Here is a 20,889-nt window from a genome sequence, read left to right as displayed (position 1 = left end):
AGGTTTCTAAAATGTGCACCCCCCATCCTTTATAGTTTAAATGGGGGTGGATGTGTGTGTCTGTGTATGTATGTGTGTGTTGTGGGGGGGGGGGGGTGATTAAATTAACCTCCTGTTTTCTCCCTTAGATTGGGACAAAACATTCCAAGAGGGTAAATTGGCAGAGGAGTTCGTCTTTATTATTTTGTTAATCAGATATTCTGCACAGTCATAAACAGGAGTAGCCAAATAGTCTAAAGCTTTATTCAATTACTTGTATACATGCATGTGTGTATACACACTCACACATACACACATACCAAAAAAAACCCCCAGTGCTGCTGTTTTCAGGCACCTTCTCTTTGTCTTCTGCACATAGAACATATATTAGTGAGTGGTACACTCCCACCAAGAATATAATAAGTTAATCATAAACATAAATCACTGGATGACTCTTGCACATAGTCATTTTAGCCAGGAACAGATTATTGCCAGTGGAAGAATGATACTCCGATAAATATGTATAAAACTGAGATAACCTGTACAAACTGGGGGGAAATGCACCCTTGTCTTTGCATGTGTCATGGTGACTGCAAGGGGAACAGAGCCTACCTTCTTTGATCACAAGCCAAACAATGAAAATGGAAGAACAGATTCTATATAAAATAAATTTACATTGAATGCCCTTTGAAATTCATTATTATTAAAAATAATTTCTCTTTCCAATTATGTATCATTTTACTTTGGGGGAAACATACTACCTCCTAATTTTGTTGTTGCTAATATTCCAAATCTTAGAAGCAGAGGTAGCACCACTAGTCTATAACAAATGTTGACAGTATCAATGGTAGTGGATTTTCACAACTAGATAGTTGGCATGGAAGTTGAGCCTTCCCTCCTCCTTCCAAGCAAAAGGAAATAGTTAGTGAGAAACTCAACTGACTTGCCTTCCAAATGCAACAGAGAGGCAAGAAGGCAATATTTTCACTTCTAAATGCATGTCTCAGTTCAGTAAGCCACACTTTGATTTCACTGTGTTCCTATTCAATCGTTATGCAGGTGTAAAGAGCCTAAATCCATAGCCCATCTGTATATTTTAATGACCCACTTATGTGAACCTTTTTAGCTATCTTTGTCTATGTAAACTCCAAGATCTAGACCATACAGGAGACGCTGTACATTCAGAAATATTTTTCTATCTATGCTTCCCCCCACCCCCAATTATCTGCATGTACTTTTAACAAGACAGTTCTTCACATACTATACCAAAAAGTGCAAATGCTTTTCTTTTGAAAAAAAATGCAAAAGATGAAAACATGTAAGTCTAATTTTAAAAATCTTTTCTTTCTCTCTAGCATTTTACGATGGGATAATGAGACAGATGTCTCTCAACTGGAAGGACATTTTGACATTGTTATGTGTGCTGACTGGTAAGTACATAAAAATCATAAAACTCATGTTAGAAAAAATAGCTTTGCTGGAGTAATTGTGCTGTGCTGCTTGCTGATGGCTAAGCAAAGTCAACAAATGAAGCACAAAGCCACCTTAACCTCAACAAATTAATATTCATCTCCATGTGACAGTTATAAGGTAGTCTTCTATCACACAGTAACTTCTACCACATTATTTCCCAAAGATTGATTTTGAGAAGCATTTCCATTTTCTGGAATTGCCTCTGTTTCATGCTTGACGTATCAGTAAATGGACGACTTAGGCAAATTGCAAATAATTATGGCTCAGTGAGGAACAGTCTGGAGAAAAGGGAGTTTATCAACACAAACAGCTCAATTAGCTTACTTCTTAGGAAAGATCTGACTATTGATATAAGAGGATATATATTCTGTGCTCCCCAGTAAATCTTTGGGGGATATTTCCCTACCATTTCTTAAATCTGCCAAACAAAGTAATAGTGTTCATCATCTGAGTGACATTAAGATATCAGAATTAATAGCAAGTTAATTGTAATAAAAAGAAATCAGAGAGAAACATACACACACCTTTGACTGTCAACTTGCAGAATAATGTTCTGCTGTATGTATTCAAATATCCAAACAGATTTGACTACTGGTGTAAATGACATTTTAATTTTGCTGACTCACCTAATTGTGAAAATTGCACAATCTTTTCATTTTGTGTTTCAAAGGGATATTTTTGCATAAATATAATTCCATATAAAGACAAGGGTTCAGCTTTATTATCATTAAGAGGGTATGACTCAGCTCTGTGACAATCAATGAGAGTTTGGCAGTTGACTTCAGTACGATGCAGATAGCATGAAAGATAAGAGAAAGTATACATAATCATTATGCTGGCCTTTATAAAAAACAATTATTTCACAGGCTAGTTCAGTTAAAGGAAGAAATAACTACCCATTGTGTTTTTAAAATGTTAAATAGACACTGAAGAGTTGTATATTAATTATTTCTGAAATCTACATAACAACTTCAAAAAAAGTATAGCTTTGTCCTTGCTTCTTTGATGACTTATCAGTGAATGCAATAAGGTTTCTTTCCCCACTGATTTGTGTGTCAGAAAACTTCTTTGTTCCCAAAAAGGACAGACATGGGTTTCTAACTAATCGCTGATAATGTGCCTCAGAGATGCATCATCTGATTAAAATAAGGAGCTAAACAACACCATATGATTTCAGCAAGTAATTTAGTAAATGCCTTCCTCACCAAATATTAGAATGGATACTCTGGGTTTCATTGCACAGATGAAGTTAATGCTGGACAGGATTAGATCAGATTAAGTATGAAAGTCAGATCAGAGTGCTGGCGGACATGAGCAGGAGGGCAGCAGTCTTCTCGGAGGCTTAGACAAGGCTCGCATATGGATGTTCTCCAGATTATGTGGGTGAAGCAAGGTCTTGCCAAGAGATTTAGAGTTAAATTTGTTCTTCACACAAATATCAAAACAACCTGGCCATGCCATCTCTTATATTCCTAATACTCACACCGTGTCATCCTATTTGTACTGTACAGAAGAGCAGAGGGAGCAAGATATAAGTCGCAGATTCCCTCTCCCCTCTTCCCCAGTATTATACTTGTCTAATATTCTTCTTGTTTTGTGGGTAAATTGCTGGGCATACGGTAGATTTATTGTTGTCTCATTAGAAAACAAAGGACTGTACTTAATGCACATTTGCTCTGTGGGCATGAAATACATGTATGATGTTGATACTATTTATGCTGTACATTTATGCTGTACAAGCAGACTGTACATTTATAAAAACATTCACATTTAATAGATTAGAAGTGAAGTGCTATATAGGGTTTTTCAAATACAAAAAAATCTGACTATTTTGTCTGCCCATATTATAAGACAGGTGGATCTGCATATTTCTTTAATGGGTGGAACTTTTGTATTTGTTGTTGCTGATGAAGCCTTGTCTGTAAAAAATGATTTGAAAATTGTTTACAGCATGATAAATTGGCCTGCTAGGCTACATTAAAAATATGTATTTTCCCACATGTATTTCTTTCTAAAAGAAGGATCATGTTCAGTGATACTTTAGCCCTAAACATCTGTAGCATTATTTAAGTGGTTCCATAAATGTGCTGAGATAAAAACCAAAAAGTGTTTTGCAACATTGGTTTAACTATACATTATCTATGTTAGTGCAGTCATTAAGATCTAGAATTAGAACAAAGCAAAAATCTGGTCTACAATTAAGTAAAATATCAAATTCTTATTGCACTTTTTCCATTAAATGTGGCATTGTGTGATTCTCTAAATAGCTAACTATTGGCACTACTTGATGCCATTTACAAGAAAACAAGCTCCATTCATAAACATATTCCAAACACATACTGAGTTTCAGCTAAAAATATACATGAGTACAAAGAGCAGTGCTACATTAACACTCTTAAATCATCTATATATTTGTATTCAGTTATTTGAGCACCTTGTGTGTAGGGGAGGAGAATACATTAATGGAATGTATTGCTATGTATCAAAATATAATAGTTCACTTAGATTTAAAATACATAAGCTGAAATAACTGGTCATGAGTTAGCTATTGACAGTAGAGGGTGGTGCTGGTGGCAATTAAAATCAAACCCATGACGAAGCAATGTGTGAATAGAAAGATTTAAAACAGTGGTAAAAACTACATGATAGAACAGTGTCTAAGTATTGTATACTTATTGTACAGTGAAAGTACAGGGTAGGGTGGATTGAATGCTCACTTTTAGGACAAAGATCACATGCTCAGTTTACAAAAAAGCAAACACCAGGAATGCATATGATTTTTCCCAAAAATTACATAAAGGATGGTAATTGAAAGTAAATTATCCATGCTAACATTGTCACACAATTCATTTATCATGCCTTAACCTAACATGTGAATTCACCTTTACATCTTGAGTCTATGGCTTTACTAAATTACTAGTAGCCTAAATACTAACCTGTAATCATATACAGTCAGCCCTCCATATCCACAGTTTTTTTTTTATCCACAGATTCAAGCATCCATGGTTTGAAGATATTTTAAAAATATATAAATTCCAAAATGGAAACCTCAATTTTGCCATTTTACACAAGGGACACCATGTTACTGTGCCATTGTATTTAATGGGACTTGAATATCCATGAATTTTGGTATCCATGGGGAGTCCTGGAACCAAATTCTGTGACACAGTAGTTAAATGGCAGCACTGAAGCCATTCATAACCACAAGGTTGTGAATTCAATCCCAGGAATGGCTCCAGTGTCCACTCAGCATGGCATCCTTCCATAGGTTGCTAAAATGACCAGGTTGTTGCGGGCAATTAGCTTACACATTGTAAACAGCTTAGGGAGCGTTTAAGTGCACTGATAAGTGGTATAGAAATGTACAGTACTTGCTATTGCTATTGCTATTGCTAAAACCCAGCAGATACCAAGGGCCCACTGTACTGGAAAATGCTACTTGTTCTGTTCTGTTTACCACAGAGCCCCATTTTATTACCTTTTTATGTACAGCAGTCAATGTGCGCAAGCCTCTGTACCATAGGGACTTGATAGATGAACTGTAGCAAAATACATTTGTCAGTGTGGCCCTTTCTAGGATCAGAGCTCTGGTGCACGTTGTTGTTGTTGTTGTTATGTGCCTTCAAGTCATTTCTGACTTATGACTACCCAAAAGCAAACCTATCATGGGTTTTCTTGCCGAGTTTCTTCAGAGGGAGTTTGCCCTTATCAACCTGAGAGAGCGTGACACATCTAGAGTCACCCAGTGGGATTCCATGGCCAAGCCTTGGTCTGCAGAGTTGTAAACTCCTGCTCAAACCACCATACCATGCTGGCTGTCATGCCGCACAATAGTGACCAATAATAGGGGACTGGTCAAGTATAAACCAAAGGAAAAGGCAACTGAGATTTTTGAGATTTATTGAAAACAAAACTTTAACTCTTGTAAACAGTTAGTTGTTCATAGCAACACATTGCAAGACCTGCTTCCCAGTAACGCTGAAGGTGCTTGCTTCTGACAATGGGACTGCAACCATCTTTACTGATGTGATGGATGCAACTGAAGAGGGCTTTTTTAAAAAAAAAATGGAGTGAGTAATGCCAGACGACAATAGGCATTAGTCTCTGCTTCAAGGATATTGCAAATGAAAGACAATAACATCCTGTTTTGGAAAGAACAAAGCCATCTTGGTGGTAAGAATAACTTTGGACAAGAGGTATGGGGAGAAGAAAATGGTCAATTGGATTTTACTGAAGAAAGTATCTCTGTTTCTTTGATATTTGTATGGATGGCAGGTGTACATTTATTTCAGGTATCAGTCCATCCATTTACTGATAGGTATAGTTTCAGGGCTGGCACATATAAATCTGGTTTCTAATTTCCTTTCAAAGCTTTTGAAAATCGGCAGTCACTGCACTGCATATTGTCTAAGTATACATGACAAACCACACCAACAAGAATGTGTGCTGGAGCTTGTTGAATTTTAGAGTAATAACTTACTGTTCATTTAGATCTAGTTTTCTCACTCGCTTTCAGTTTGTAGGAAAATCTGATGGTCTGGAAGTAAGGGCTTCCCCTACTGTAATAAGTGTGTTTCAGTGCATGACAGCTTTGCTGTTTACTGAAGCTGTGCAAAACCGTAAATGATGATGGAGAGTGAACAACTGGAAATCATGTCTGAAGCACCAACCATAAACTCTGATACTTGGCTGTCACATTACATGCAAAATAAAAAGATCTGACATGATAGCTTATAAAATATAAACATATACCAGTGCTCCTGAGATTCTTGTTCAGAGACAGTGGTACAAAGTACGTTGGAATCAATGAAGAGTGTCATATCCCCCCCCCCCCCCCATCACTGCCTTTCTAGAATGCCTGCCTCTACAGTTAAAGTGGACAATGGCTTATCTCCTCAGATGTCCTTCCTTATATACTTATAAGCAGTCATCTCAGCAGTACCTTCCCTGCACGCTTTGCTTAAGGGCTATATAGCATAAAATAACTTTCTGAAACCAAGGAGCCTTCATTGCCATCTTGGTTTTTCTAGTATGCATTTGTAGTTTGTTGTTAGCTACCTTCAAGTCAGCTTCTATTCGTGCCATGTGAGTGAGAGTTTTTCTGTGAAGATGCCTGCCACAGATGCTGAAAAAAGTCAGAAATAAACTCTTCTAGAACATGGCCACATAGCCCGAAAAACCCACAAAAAACTAAGGATGATGGCCGTGAAAGCCTTCCCCTTCACGTGCGAATGAGACACCTCCATGTCTCCCTGTTCTTAACCTTTCTGCTGAGCTCCTTCAGGTTCAGGCCTGTGACCTCCCTGTTTGAGGCCATCCATCTGGCTTGTGGCCTTTCCTCTCTTTCTACTGCCGTCTCCTTTTACTAGCATCATTGTCTTTTCTAATGAGCCATGCCTTCTCATGATATGTCAGAAGTACAACCTCAGTTTAGTCAGCTTGGCTTCCAGGGAGAGCTCACTCCTGATCTGCTCCAGGAACCATTTATTTATCTTTTTGGCCATCCACAGTATCCCCAGCAGATGAACCATCGTGCTTCACACAGAGGCCAAAAGATGCCTCTGGAAAGCCCACAAGCAGGGCATCAGTGCCATTTTTTTAACCATTTTTAACAATTCCCACAGAGTATTAGATCACAGCCATACTGTTTCCATTCTAATTTTTAAAACTATGGAACATGTCCTAATCTTATGAGTACATATATGGTGGAGAAGATGGCTTCTTAATTTTCTAGCTAACTAATAGAAGATACAAGGAGCCCTGGTGGCGCAGTGGTTAAATGCCTGTACTGCAGCCATTCACTCAAAACCACAAAGGTTGCGAGTTCAAGACCAGCAAAAGGGCCCAAGCTCGACTCAGGCTTGCATCCTTCCGAGGTCGCTAAAATGAGTACCTAGACTGTTGGGGGCAAATTAGCTTACTTGCTAATTAGCTTACTTGCTGTTCACCGCTATGATCTTTGGAATAGCGGTATATAAATAAAAACAAACAAACAAACAAACTTTCTTAAATAACTAACAGCTTATAAATTAATGGCTTGAGCAGAAGACAACTAATGGCTTAAAAAGTAGAACAAATATAATGTGGTGGTTTGAAGGTTAAATTGGGACTCCAGGATACCAGGGTTCAGTTCAGTTCAGGGCTCAGCCAAGGTAACCTACTTGGTGACCTTAACAAGTCACATTCTCCCATCCTTAGAGGAAGGCCATGGCAAATCTGCTGAGAAAAATCCTATGACAGGGTCATCATAAGTTGGAGCCAACCTAAAGACACATAATAAAACAAGAGAAGACACCTTTCCTGCAGCTGGTGATACATTTAACCAGAAACCCAGTGTAAAATACTTTAAGTAAAAGTGCTTCTTAGTGCAGCATAATAGTGGGTAGCAAGAATTGTGCCATCTTAATAGCCTTCTATCAAACATTTGAGCTATCTGTGATCAGCATAGTTTCCATGTGGATTGCAATGTCAAGCATATATTGCTTGCAGCACTTGAAAAACTACCTCTGATTGCAGTGTAGGTTCCTGGCGATTGCTGACCATGTAAATTATCTACAGAATTAGTCTACTCTCAGTAAGACAGTGTCTCGAAGCACTAATAGGCATCTAGCTTCATAGATAGATTATATGAGATAAGGAGCTAATAGTGGTGTTTGCTGAAGAATCTACTTTGCCATAGCAAGAGTCCTATAGCAACTGATCTGTAGCAAGTTAAAAGTAGTGTTTTAAGGGGCCGGGGGGGGGGGGGGGGCTCCATGATTGTGATTTGTCCATGTATGGCTTGCACACTGATACATCAATGCCCAGTACAGAAGCCAACATAAAAACTTGACATGGTGACAGGGAACAAAATGGTGGCGGTGATTTATGTCTGCAGTATAAAATGTGTGCATGAATAAATGAACTGCCTGATTCAAAGGCCAAATCAAGGCAAATGTGAGCGATCTATCAGAAATTTTATTGTTTAAGCAAAGTCAGTGTTGTTTAAACAATGACATTTGCTCCTCCTCCATTTTTTAAAAAAAACATGTTGCCGTCTCTTGGTGTCTTGCGTGGTTTCAAGTGTGTTTTATGTCCTGTGTTTGGTAGATACAGTATTTAAGGGGAGCCCTATTGTTATTGAAAAGTACACTGAAACTGTAGTTAAAGGGGCAAGGCTCTATCTTAGTATTCACTGGCTCTCCAGCAGGTGCATGTTTATTGTCAGCCTTTCGCATATTGTATTAATCCTGATTTTGGATATCACAGCTACTTAAATAAAAGCTGCTGACCATTGACCTACATTCTTGTTGCACAGAGAAGCATTTCCAGCTGACCTTTCAATCTTCAGTTAGAGATGCTTACAACCTTCTGAGTTTGTTTGGTTTTGCTTGCTTAAAAGTGCATGAAATGGAATGAATTTAGGCCTCCATTTCTCCTTCACAGCAATGTGTAAACATATGTAATTAGCCTTGTACTTATCTGCATTAGTATCATTAGAACTGAAACCCCCTTTTAATCTGGATTCTGTTCTCTTCTCAATGTCAGCCTGTTTCTGGACCAGTACAGAGCTTGCCTTGTGGATGCAATAAAGAGATTACTCCAGCCCAGTGTAAGTATGTTTCTATTTTCTCCTGAACACGGGCTTCAGAATAATTAGTCTGCGCACAATGATTGAGAGAGTAATGGAATGGCAGGATTAATGTCATGTAATACTTTAATACTTATTATGTCCAACTTCAATTGAGTCTTCTAATCTATCAGATTCCTTCCTAATCATAAACTAGGAAACTTCTTATACTTGGCCTTCTGATAAGGAACACAGTGGGTAGTAAAATAAATGAAACCGCTTCAAAGATAGTGTGAGATTATTTTTATCAAAGCGTTTCTTGAGTATTTTCCTTTGATAATAATGTCTTCATATTAAAGTAAAATTCTGATATTGAAAGTTTTTATGTTGGCTTCTGTCATTTGTAATCCCTTCAATGGTGACCTTTGTCATTGTATATTTATTTATTGCAAAGTACCCGTTTTTATTCATTGCTGCTTATATTAAGTGAATCAAATCCTTAGACTGATTCATAGCCTAAAAGTCTGCTTGTTTTGTTTTTCTTTCTTCTTCCCTCTCTTTTTAAAAACAACTAAATAAGCTGTGTATTTACATATCATAAATGGTAGGATACAATAGATGCAGCAGGATATGGAAAGCATTAGATGCTGGGTCGGTTGTGGAACATATAATAATCATATTTTATGCTGCTGCTTATTACAAGTATAAAATCCCAGCAAACAAAAAGCTATGTTTGTTCCAGGCCAAAACAAATAAAACAAAACTATCCACCACACATCTCTGTAAAATCTTTATAAATATATCAATTTAAAATTTTAAACTATCCTCAAAAATGTTCAGGGATGATAACAATAAAAGACAGCTTAACACTCAAGCAAATAAACAGAATATGAAATATATTAAAAACCGTTCTACCTTTAAAAGAACACCCTACTCATCCCCTACACCAAATACTTGCCAGGATAAAAATATGTAACATGAACAAAAAGGGGAAAGGATTTGAGAGAGAATAACCACAAATTAAATTCCTGGTTTTTTTGTTTTGTTTTGTTTTGTTTTGTTTTTTGTAAAGAGGGGACATTTACAATCTCAACCAGCAGCACTCGCAGCTTCCTCATACTTGACCTCCACCAGCCAGGATGGGCATGGATCCAGCTTACCTAGATAAAGCTGAAAAGCCCAAGTGCTAGCATGCGGCTTATTTCAGGGACAGGGGAAGCAAGGGGAAAGTGCTAGAAGCATATTTCCACTGATGAAGCAATCTGTTGCCAAGGTGGAGACTCAGTTGTTGCCCTTAATCACTCTTTTTCTTTTTCCCAACTGAATGGGAAATTGGGCATATCCACCCTGTAGACTCAGCCCAGGGTCCAATTTGGTCAGTATGCTCATAGATATCCCAGTGTATAAGCAGCTGGGCCTTTTCAAAGTTCTTGCAAGGAGACTTCTGATACCTCCTTGCAATTGCTCTATGTGCTGATTGTACACAATTTCTCCCCTGGTCCTGGCCACAAGTCAAGCAGACACTGTTTGGCCCAGATACAGGTGCTAGATATGTCCAGCTTGCTTTGTAGATGCTAGAACAGACCACTGCTGGTCCAGTCACTGAATGCCTCCAACCTCCTGTACACTAACTGGTGAGACTTGTCACCAGGCAGCATTATATTGGATCTCAGTCTCTGGCTGCAGTCCGATACATACCAGTCTGAGAATAAATCACATTGAACTCAGTAGGACTTAAGATTTGACTAGGTATGGAAATATTTTGATTTTCCAGCGTTGTCTTTCATATATACATCTTTTTTTCTCACACCATTTTCCTCCTAGACAACTAATGGCTACACTGGAGCTGGCTAGGGTGTATGGGACTTGCAATTAAGAACACATGGAGGGGAGCATGATTCCTGGCACTGTCCTAGGTGGATAGAAGGTCTATTGTTTGTTGTGTATTCCAGAGGTGATGGGTTGATTGATGATATTTGGGTCAGAGTTTTGTGAAGCTGTCTAAATATCCTAAAGGCACCAGATCCTGTCTGATCTTGGAATCTAAGCAGAGTCAGTGCTAGTTAATGTTTGGATGGGAGACCACCATCAAAAATCAGGTGTTATAAACTATATTTCAGAGGAAGGAACTGGCAAAACCACCTCTGATTATTCCTTGCCATAGGCCCCAAACAGACAGGCCAAAATAAAGCTGCTTCGGGTCACTTTGGCGGTATGCTGTTTAAATGATGCTTGCATCCTAACAGTCTGGACACTGTGCCAAAGCCACTCTCCAGTCCTAAGGACTGGAACATGGCTTTGGTGCGGCTTCCGGACTCTTAAGACGCATGCATCATTGAAACAGTATATCTCCAAAGTGATCCGAAGCAGCTTTATTTTGGCTTGTCTGTATAGGTCCTAAGAAAACCTAATGAAATTCTTGGGGTCACCATAGGTCAACAGATGAATTGAAGGAATACACACATACACACTTCCATTTCTGGAAACTAAGCATATGTCCATTAATTTCCATATAACCCTGGATATCAATTTTTAATCCAAATCCAATTGTTAGGAAAAGTCTGTGCTAATGTGCTATTTATACCTGGAAAAAATAGTACGGTGGTAGGGCCAGGGCTATCCGAGGATCTGAGGTTTCACTGCCAAAACCTGAGACCTAGAGATGGCCTTTTGTGATTTCACAGGATATGGGCCATATTGATGTGACATGGATGATGTTATAGGAGATGGGCTCTGGTGATATCATAAAGTATGATACATTAAGGATCAACCACAGTTGCACAGACTGTGGCCCAGAACAGATGTCCTGGAAGGAGCTCTGGAGGCCACTGCAGCTGTGATTGGGCTGGGACCGTGGCAACCACACAGCCTGCTCCCGAAGTGGGCCGTCGCCATGGTGTCAAACTGGCACCACCAGGAGTCGGATTTAATCTGCCCCTTTTTGATCCAGTCCAAGGGATCAGATCGCTGTACTTCAGCAGCTTCTGGCCACTTTGGGGACATTGTCATTTGAATGCTACACCCTGAAAGTTGTCAGAAGCTACCTTTTTGGCCAATGCTTTTTGGGCATAGGTCATTCAAATGAAAAACACAAAAGTTTAACCAATAAAATATTACACACAAAAGTTTAACCAATAATAGTGTAACAAATGAAATAACATACACTCATACAGAGAGACACACTTTTGAAGGCAGCATTCTCATCCAAATCCTTCTTCTTTGCCTTGACACTATAGGAGCCAGGTTCTGAGAGCTGAAAACCCTTAAACTAGTTGATTAAATTTGTAAACTTAGGCGCTTTACAGAGTGCCCAAAAAGGGTGCTCTGCCGCCGCCTTCATTTCCGCCGCCGGGAAGCCTCAGTCTCCAAAAGGGGAGGCTTCCTGGTGGCGGAAAAAGAAGCCACAAAAAGCGGCTTCTTTTTGCGTCGTGCTTACGATGCACGAGTGTGCAAATGTGACGTCGCAAGCGCAGGGGGACGTGTGGACACTAAGCATCCGGCATGTTAAAATGGCGGTGCCCATGTAGAATGGGCACCGTCATTTTGTACGTACTAGGTACATACTAGGGGTAGGGCGTCCTTACTGGACGCCGTTTCCTAACCTTAGTACATACTTTTTGCCCGTCTGGAATGGGCCTTAGGGACCTTATTGCAGAGGGGCTCCAGGCACAGGAGAAGAATGGAACGAAAGGGGCCGGGAATGAGTGGGGGATGCATTTTACTACACACAGACATCCCCATTCCGTTCCATTCCCTTCCATTCCCAATCCATCCCAGAGGACACGATTTTTGAGAACTGTTCAGAACAGTTCTCTGGGGCAGATTGGGAATGGAAGGGAAGGGAACAGAAAGAATAAGGGACTTCCCGTGTGCAGTAAAATGCGTCCCCCACTCGTTCCGTTCCTTTCCCGGCTGCTTGTGGACTGTTCTCCTCCCATGCCTGGAGCCTGTGCAGTAAGGTCCTAGGTTCAAAGAAAAGAGAGAAGATTCTTGGTGGGGTCTCTTTATACTAAACTGAGTGGTTTATAGGAGAGTCTAAATCTACTAGCATTGAATAAAACTCTCTGTGTTGATTTCCCCTTGCCATACTAACCTTGAGTCTGCAGATTCTTTTTGAACCTGCCCCCCCAGGTCAATTTTGGCTCCCCCAAATGTCATCTACATTTAGAAAACAACACCTTTTTAAAAAAAATAGTTAAATAGTCCATAGCCATAGGGAACAGCAGAACTATTTTGTACTATTAGCAACCCAACCTAGGCCATTTTTTAAAAAAATTAACATGATTTTAGGTTCACCTCCTATTTTGGAAAAAGGCTCCCATTGGGCCTAATATAGTCCTATGAACCTCCCTCATGCCAAATTTACCCCCACCCCCAAAGATCACCATTTTCGCTTTAAAATATTTTATAATTAAAAGTTAGTGTGAGTAGAGGCCTTTTAGGAGATTGGTGTGGCCCCTAGAAGTGGGTAGTTGCCCACCCCTACCACAATGGTTCTCCTATGTCTTCCAAAGCCATGTTTTGCTTGAAACGTGGGAGTGATTTCCCCCAAGCTTTGAAACTTCTCTGCCTAGGAATGTCCATCTTGCCACCTCTTCCTCCTCTCTATTCAATAGAAGGTTCAATATTGTTAGGTTCTGATTTAATACATTAAAAGAGGTAGATTTGAATCGATAAATACAGGGAGGATATTTTCTCCCAATACAAAAGTAGCAAACCTTTTTCATCTCTCAGTGAGTTGACTTTCAAACCTTAAATTCTTCCTCTATCTTTATGTTGTTTCATTGTAATAATGTCACATTGCCTAGCAAACCAGTCAATCATTTGGTCGTACCTGTGTTCCAGTATGGAATCTAAGGCTCACAATGCACATTTAAAGCAAATACAGTTAGAACAATGGATAATACAAAAGTTCACAAAAATGAATAAGTGTATTAAAAATTTTTTTTAACACACTCCCAGATGAAAGACTTTATGAAATGCACAGGAAACAGTCAAAGGCCTGTGAACAAAAAAGTCTTTGCCTACTAGCAGAAGGAGAACAGAGAAGGGGCTAACCTAAACTTCTGTGGGAGTGAATTCCACAGCCTGGGAGCAGCCACCAAGAAGGCTCTCTCCTATGTCTTTGATGGTGGTGGGATCAAGACAAAGCCCTCCTGAAGGATCTTATAAACTAGAAGGGGTCTTTAGGATCTCCCTGACCTTTAGACTAGGTTTAAAATTAGCTATAAAGTATGGAATGCATTGGTCAGGAATGGTAATCATATATGCTAATCGGAAACTCATTGTCCAAGTGCTGATACATATGTGGCCAAAATGGTGAGAGTATTACCACATGAGGGGGAAGAACTGAGATTTTGAAGATGGCAGGAAGTTGCAGAAATACTGCAAAATAACTCTTTAACAAAGATTTTAAAGGAGAAAGTAAAATTTTAAAAACCTGGAGTATGGGCAGTGGCCACAGAATGGTTATTTATGTGAGAGCATGGCCTGAATATTCTAAAGGCACCAGGTCCTGTCTGATTTTGAAAGCTAATCAGAAACAGTCCTAGTTATTACTTGGATGGGAGACCACCAGGGAATACCAGGTGCTGGAGGCCATATTTCAGAGGAAGGAACTGGCAAAACCACCTCTGAGGATTCCTTCCCTGAAAAAGCCCTATGAAATTAATGGAGTCATCAAAAGTCAATAGGTGACTTGAAGGCACATGGAAAACCATAAAATCGCAATGGAATAGAACAGCCTAAAAAAGGACATGGCAGGCTGTCTGCAAACCTGAACTGGAGCCTTCTGTAACTGCATGCTGCTTTCCAATTTCTACAGCTAGTGTTCCCTGTACCATGTCTCAGACTTTTTCTGAGGGTCCCAGAACCACTAGTAGGGACTTTTGGGGGGTGACAGTAGGGAGTAATGAGGCAAGAAAGGCCATTGTCCTTTTCCTTGCACAAATTTAGGAGATAATTCATGGTATACATGACAAATGGGCATAGTTCAGACCAAAGGATGCATGCAGCCCTGGAACCCCTCACCACCACCACCCAAAGCCCATTGAAAAATAGGTGTGATTTTGGGGTGATCTTTTCCCCAAACCATATGTAGAAAATCTTCCAAACACATAAAAATAGTTGAAAATATCCCACACCTGCAAGGGCCTCAGAACAGAACCATGATTCCTCCAGTGCCTCTATTTTACTCTGCAGTCCTTTTCAAAATGGTGACAGTGAGTGACAGGCACTGGCTCCTATGCAACTGCCCACTCCTAGTGTACGAACAACCTAAATCTGTGAGAAATGAAGCATGAGTAAGGCTGCAACTTGCTCAGCAATCATACTTCTATTGTATTTGATACATGTAACATTCTCAACAAAATGTATTGATAAAATAAATTCTATCACATTTTAATGTAAATAGTAATGAAATTCTGAGTTGCTGTAGTCGAATAGTGGAATATTTTGATGTATTTCCTCCCTTTCTGTTCTTAACACTTTTCATTAAAAAAAACAATAAGTGTTTAAACAGATATCTTGAATTTCTGGTCACTTTTGAGCTACAGTATAGTTATTTACCATTTAAAATAAAAATGTGTAAATGTTCTTTTCCACCTTATAGGGGAAAGCAATGATATTTGCTCCACTCAGAGGGAATACTCTAAACCAGTTTTGCAATCTAGCTGAAAAAGCTGGTTTCTCTATCCAAAGACATGAAAATTATGATGAACACATTTCAAACTTCCACTCCAAGGTTAGTTTTCTGCTCGTGTTAGATAACACTTTAATCCGCATTGCATTTTGAAGAGATCATGGTCCTTTTGGCAGGTAACCTAAATGTTTGATTAAAGTACTCTTAGGTATGCTGCTTCTAAATAGCTATTTTTTTGTATCTGATTATTCTGTGTGGAAGAACCATCCTTTATCTTTGCATGTCTAGAAGAGCTTTATAGAAGCTTCTCCTGCTTACCATTTCCTCAGAACTAATCTGTTCATTCATAAGGGTCTAATTCAAAACATTCAGATGTTTAGTTCATCTCATACACATCTATTATAGCAAGCATATACATTTTTTAAAAAAAACCAAAAGCTTTGAGGCACTGACTCCATTAAATACCAAAATATATGGAAACAAATATGAGATGAATGTCTAATTGTATCATATTGTAGTTTAAATTCTTATCAAATTGTTTTATGGCTGGATCAGTTGGCAGCTTTAGGCTGCTAAATCTCATACAGAATTTTACAGTTGTGAGGTTATATATTGGATCTGGGCGCCACAAGATTTAGGTCACAGGCACTTATCTCAGTGATTTCTAAGCTTGCTTACATAAAGTGACTTATCACTTTCTTCTTTTATTACACAAATAATGTGGGACAGAGAGACATCTTCAGAGAAAACTTTTTCTGAAGTCCCTTATTTTTTTGCCACACTTATCAGCCCTATTGATCTAAATCAGCATTATTATTTGGAGCGAGGTGTAGTTCACTCCACAACTGAAACTGAGATTTGGACTCCTTCCAGTTTTTCCCCTCTTTTCTCTCTGCCATTCTCCACAAAAGCCTCAGAAAAGGATTTGGCTGGAGTTTCCAATCACCTATGACTAGGAATGTAGTTCTTCAATAAATTTCCTCTTGAAGAAAGTAATTTTAGCAATTTTCTTCCCATAGCAGGAAAGTCTTGAAAAATTATGCAGTTTTTGAAGTCTATTCACAAATCATGACTGATACTGTGCAAAATTCACAAGTGATTGTTTTGTGTAGAAAACAACCTTTTCTGCACAGAAAACAGAATTCAGAGACATAGCCATGCTACTCTGGAATATCAGTTTGCAAAGGGATCTTGTCGCAAAATTAGTTGTAGCATAAGTGGGCGAGGGGATGGAGTGGCTCTGGTTCACAAAAACAACCTTACCTTGACCAGGATACCTGTCCAGAAAACGATCCACTTCGTGTGTATGTACCTAAGCCTGAAGACCAAGGATAGTTTGGGAATTCTGTTAGTATAGCGTCCACCCCGTTGTCTAACAGACTCCCTAACCGAGCTGACACAACTGGTCTCAGAGTTGTTGCTGGAGTCACCCAGACTTTTAATTCTGGGCGACTGCAACATGCTACTCAAGACCAGTCTATTAAATCTTACAGGTGTGGCTTGGGAGTTCATAGAATCCATGCCAAACATGGGCCTATCCCATTTGGCCAGTGGGCCTACTCATTGTGCGGGTCATACACTCGATGCAGGAATATCCGTGGGCGGAGGTAACAAAAACCTCCCCATTGTCATGGATGGATCATTTCCTGATTAAGGCTGAACTTAGAGCCACTGTCCATCCCATCGGGGGTGGAGGACCCATTAGAATGGTCCACCCTCGAAGGCTAATGGAACCAATTGGATTCCAGAAAACCTTGGAGGGTTCCTTGGTTGGTAACGCCGGTGATTCTGTCGAAACCTTGGTCAAGACCTGGAACATTGACCTTACTATGGCTATCGACACAATCGCTCCCAAACGTCCTTACCAGCCCGCTTCAGACCGCCAACCATGTATACAGAAGAACTTAGGAAGATGAAGCAGTTTGGACAACAACTAGAGTGCGCCTGGCGAGATACTTGACTCTTATCTGACAGAACTTCGTTCCTATAGAGAGGCAATATGTGCAGTGCAGAGAGCCTTTTCCTCTGCACGTATTGCATCTGCAGAGTCTCGTCCAGCAGAGCTGTTTAGGGTGGTGAGGGAACTGACACAGGTTCCACCTGTGCAGAACCCTTTACTTAACCCAAGAACGGCCTGCTGTGATGCAGGACATCAATCATGGAAGCCAGGTGGAGAGCATCTGGATAAAAATTAAAGGGGAGGGAAACAACAAGGATGTTATGGTGGGAGTCTACTACAGACCCCCAAGTCAGACTGAGGAATTGGATAATATCTTTCTAGAACAGATGACCACACAGTCAGAAAAGAGAGATGTAGTAGTGATGGGCAACTTCAACTATCCTGATATTTGCTGGAAGTCAAACTCAGCAAAATCCTCAAGGTCTAGCAAATTCCTCACTTGCCTGGAAGACAATTTCATGGTCCAAAAGGTGGAAGAGGCAACAAGGGGGTCAGCTATTTTGGATCTGATCCTAACCAACAAGGATGACTTGGTTAATGGGGTGCAAGTGGTGGGATCATTAGGTGGAAGTGACCATGTTCTCCTGGAGTTTGTTATACAGTGGAAAGGAGAAGCCAGGCAGAGTCAGACACGCATCCTAGACTTTAGGAGAGCGGATTTCAGTAAACTTAGAGAAATATTGAGGGTGATCCCGTAGTCAGAAATACTAAAAGGGAAAGGAGTTCAGGACGGATGGGAGTTTCTCAAAAGAGAGATACTGAAGGCACAATTTCAAACAGTTCCAGTGAGAAAGAAAAATTGGAGGTCTCAAGAAACCAGGATGGATGACTAAGGAACTTTCAACTGAGCTAAGTTTGAAATGGAACATGTATAAGAAATGGAAAAAGGGGGAAATCACAAAAAAGGAATTCAAAGAAATAGCAGACATTTGTAGGGGTAAAGTCAGAAAAGCTAAAGCGCAGAATGAACTCAGGCTTGCTAGAGAGGTTAAAAAGAATAAAAAGTGATTTTTTGGATATGTCCGCAGCAAAAGTAAGAAGAAGGAAATGGTAGGGCCACTGCGTCAAGAGGATGGCAAAATGTTAACAGGGGACAGAGAAAAGTCAGAATTACTCAACACCTTCTTTGCCTCAGTCTTCTCAGAAAAGGCAAAGGGTGCTCAACCTGAGGATAATGGAGCAGAGGACAGAACAGGGGAATTTCAGCACAGAATAAGTAAAGAGATAGTAGAGGAATACCTTGTTAATCTAAATGAATATAAGTCTCCAAGACCAGATGAACTACATCCAAGGGTATTAAAAGAACTGGCAAATGTAATATCGGCGCCATTGGCAATCATATTTGAAAACTCCTGGAAAACAGGAGAAATCCCAGCAGACTGGAGGAGGGCAAACCTTGTCCCCATCTTCAAAAAGGGGAAAAAAGAGGATCCCAACAATTATTGTCCAGTTAGTCTGACATCAATACTAGGAAAGATTCTAGAGCAGATCATTAAATAGAGAGTCTGTGAACATCTAGAAGGCAATGCCATAATCACAAAAAGTCAACATGGGTTTCAGAGAAACAAGTCATGCCAGACAAATCTAATCTCTTTCTTTGACAAAATTACCAGCTTGGTAGATGAAGGGAATGCTGTGGATATAGTATATCTTGATTTCAGTAAGGCCTTTGACAAGGTTTCCCATGATATTCTTGCAAACAAGCTTGTAAAATGTGGGCTAGACAAAGTAACTGTTAAATGGATCTGTAATTGGTTGACGGGCCAAACCTAAAGGGTGCTCAACAATGGCTCCTTTTCATCCTGGAGGGAAGTGACCAGTGGGGTCCCACAGGGCTCTGTCCTGGGCCCAGTGTTATTCAACATCTTTATCAATGACCTGGATGACAGAATTGGGAGCACACTTATCAAATTTGCAGATGACACCAAATTAGGAGGAATAGCTAATACTCCAGAGGACAGGATCAAGATTCAAAATGATCTGAATAGACTAGAAAGCTGGGCCAAAGCTAACAAAATGAAATTCAATACAGAGAAATGTAAGGTACTGCACTTAGGGCAGAAAAATGAAATGCACAGATATAGGATGGGGGACACCTGGCTGAATGAAACTACATGTGAAAGGGATCTGGGAATCCAAGTAGACCACAAATTGAACATGAGTCAACAGTGTGATGCGGCAGCTAAAAAGGCCAATGCAATTTTAGGCTGCATCAATAAAAGTATAGTGTCTAGATCAAGAGAAGTAATAGTGCCATTGTATTCTGCTCTGGTCAGGCCCCACCTAGAATATTGTGTTCAGTTCTGGGCACCACAATTCAAAAATGACATTGAGAAACTGGAGCGTGTCCAGAGGAGGGCGACTATAATGGTGAAAGGTCTGGAAACCTTGCCCTATGAGGAACGACTCAGGGAGCTAGGGATGTTTAGCCTGGAGAAGAGATGGTTAAGAGGTGATATGATGGCCCTGTTTAAATATTTGAAAGGATGTCATATTGAGAAGGGAGCAAGCTTGTTTTCTGCTGCTCCAGAGAACAGGACCTGGAACAATGGATGCAAGCTACAGGAGAAGAGTTTCCACCTCAACATTAGGAAGAACTTCCTGACAGTAAGGGCTGTTCGACAGTGGAACACACTCCCTCGGAGTGTAGTGGAGTCTCCTTCCTTGGAGGTCTTTAAGCAGAGGCTAGATTGCCATCTGCTGGGGATGCTTTGATTTGGATTTCCTGCATGGCAGGGGGTTGGACTGGATGGCCCGTGAGGTCTCTTCCAACTCTATGATTCTATGATTTAACAACTACTTTGCAGATAAAATCTCTCAGATAAGAGCTGACTTTGACGCCAGAGTTATAACAGAATCAACTGATGAGGTGTCCAGCAACTCCGTTGATGTGGTTATACTGAATCAATGTTAATCTGTAAATACTGATGACGTGGACAAGCTCCTTGGAAGAGTGAGGAAAAGAACTTGCCTTCTTGACCCTTGCCCTTCGTGGCTGGCCATCCAGGGGGGTGATGCCTTGAGGATATTCTTAAGGGACATCATCAATGCATCCCTTAGGGAGGGCCATGTTCTATCCTGTTTGAAGGAAGCGGCAGTTAGGCAACTCCTGAAAAAACCTTCCCTTGACCCCCTGGATATGAAGAACTACAGGCCAGTCTCTTTACTACCATTTCTGAGCAAGGTGATTGAGAGGGTGGTTGCTCTTCAACTCCAAGCTGTCTTGGAGGAAACCAATTATCTTGATCCATTTCAAACTGGTTTAGGACAGGATTTGGGGTGGAGACT

The 20,889-nt window shown here is 40.1% G+C and overlaps 1 protein-coding gene across 4 annotated transcripts in view; it reads left to right on the top strand.

Annotated features, from left to right (window-relative positions):
• The window catches only part of CAMKMT (calmodulin-lysine N-methyltransferase), a 345,282-nt gene that overhangs the window by 310,873 nt on the left and 13,520 nt on the right, over nucleotides 1–20,889 (top strand). For all 4 annotated transcript variants that reach the window (XM_089529164.1, XM_089529165.1, XM_089529166.1 and 1 more), the window contains 3 exons: nucleotides 1,335–1,409; nucleotides 8,980–9,043; nucleotides 15,612–15,743. In XM_089529164.1, coding sequence (XP_089385290.1) covers nucleotides 1,335–1,409; nucleotides 8,980–9,043; nucleotides 15,612–15,743 — 271 coding nt within the window. The remainder of the gene's footprint in view (nucleotides 1–1,334; nucleotides 1,410–8,979; nucleotides 9,044–15,611; nucleotides 15,744–20,889) is intronic.

The sequence above is a fragment of the Sceloporus occidentalis genome, unplaced genomic scaffold, assembly GCF_023333645.1.
Source record: "Sceloporus occidentalis isolate IW3139 unplaced genomic scaffold, rSceOcc1.0.p SCAF_6, whole genome shotgun sequence".
NCBI lineage: Eukaryota > Metazoa > Chordata > Lepidosauria > Squamata > Phrynosomatidae > Sceloporus > Sceloporus occidentalis.
The sequence above is the reverse complement of the archived record's forward strand: the minus strand, read 5'-3'. Positions and strand labels throughout refer to the sequence as shown.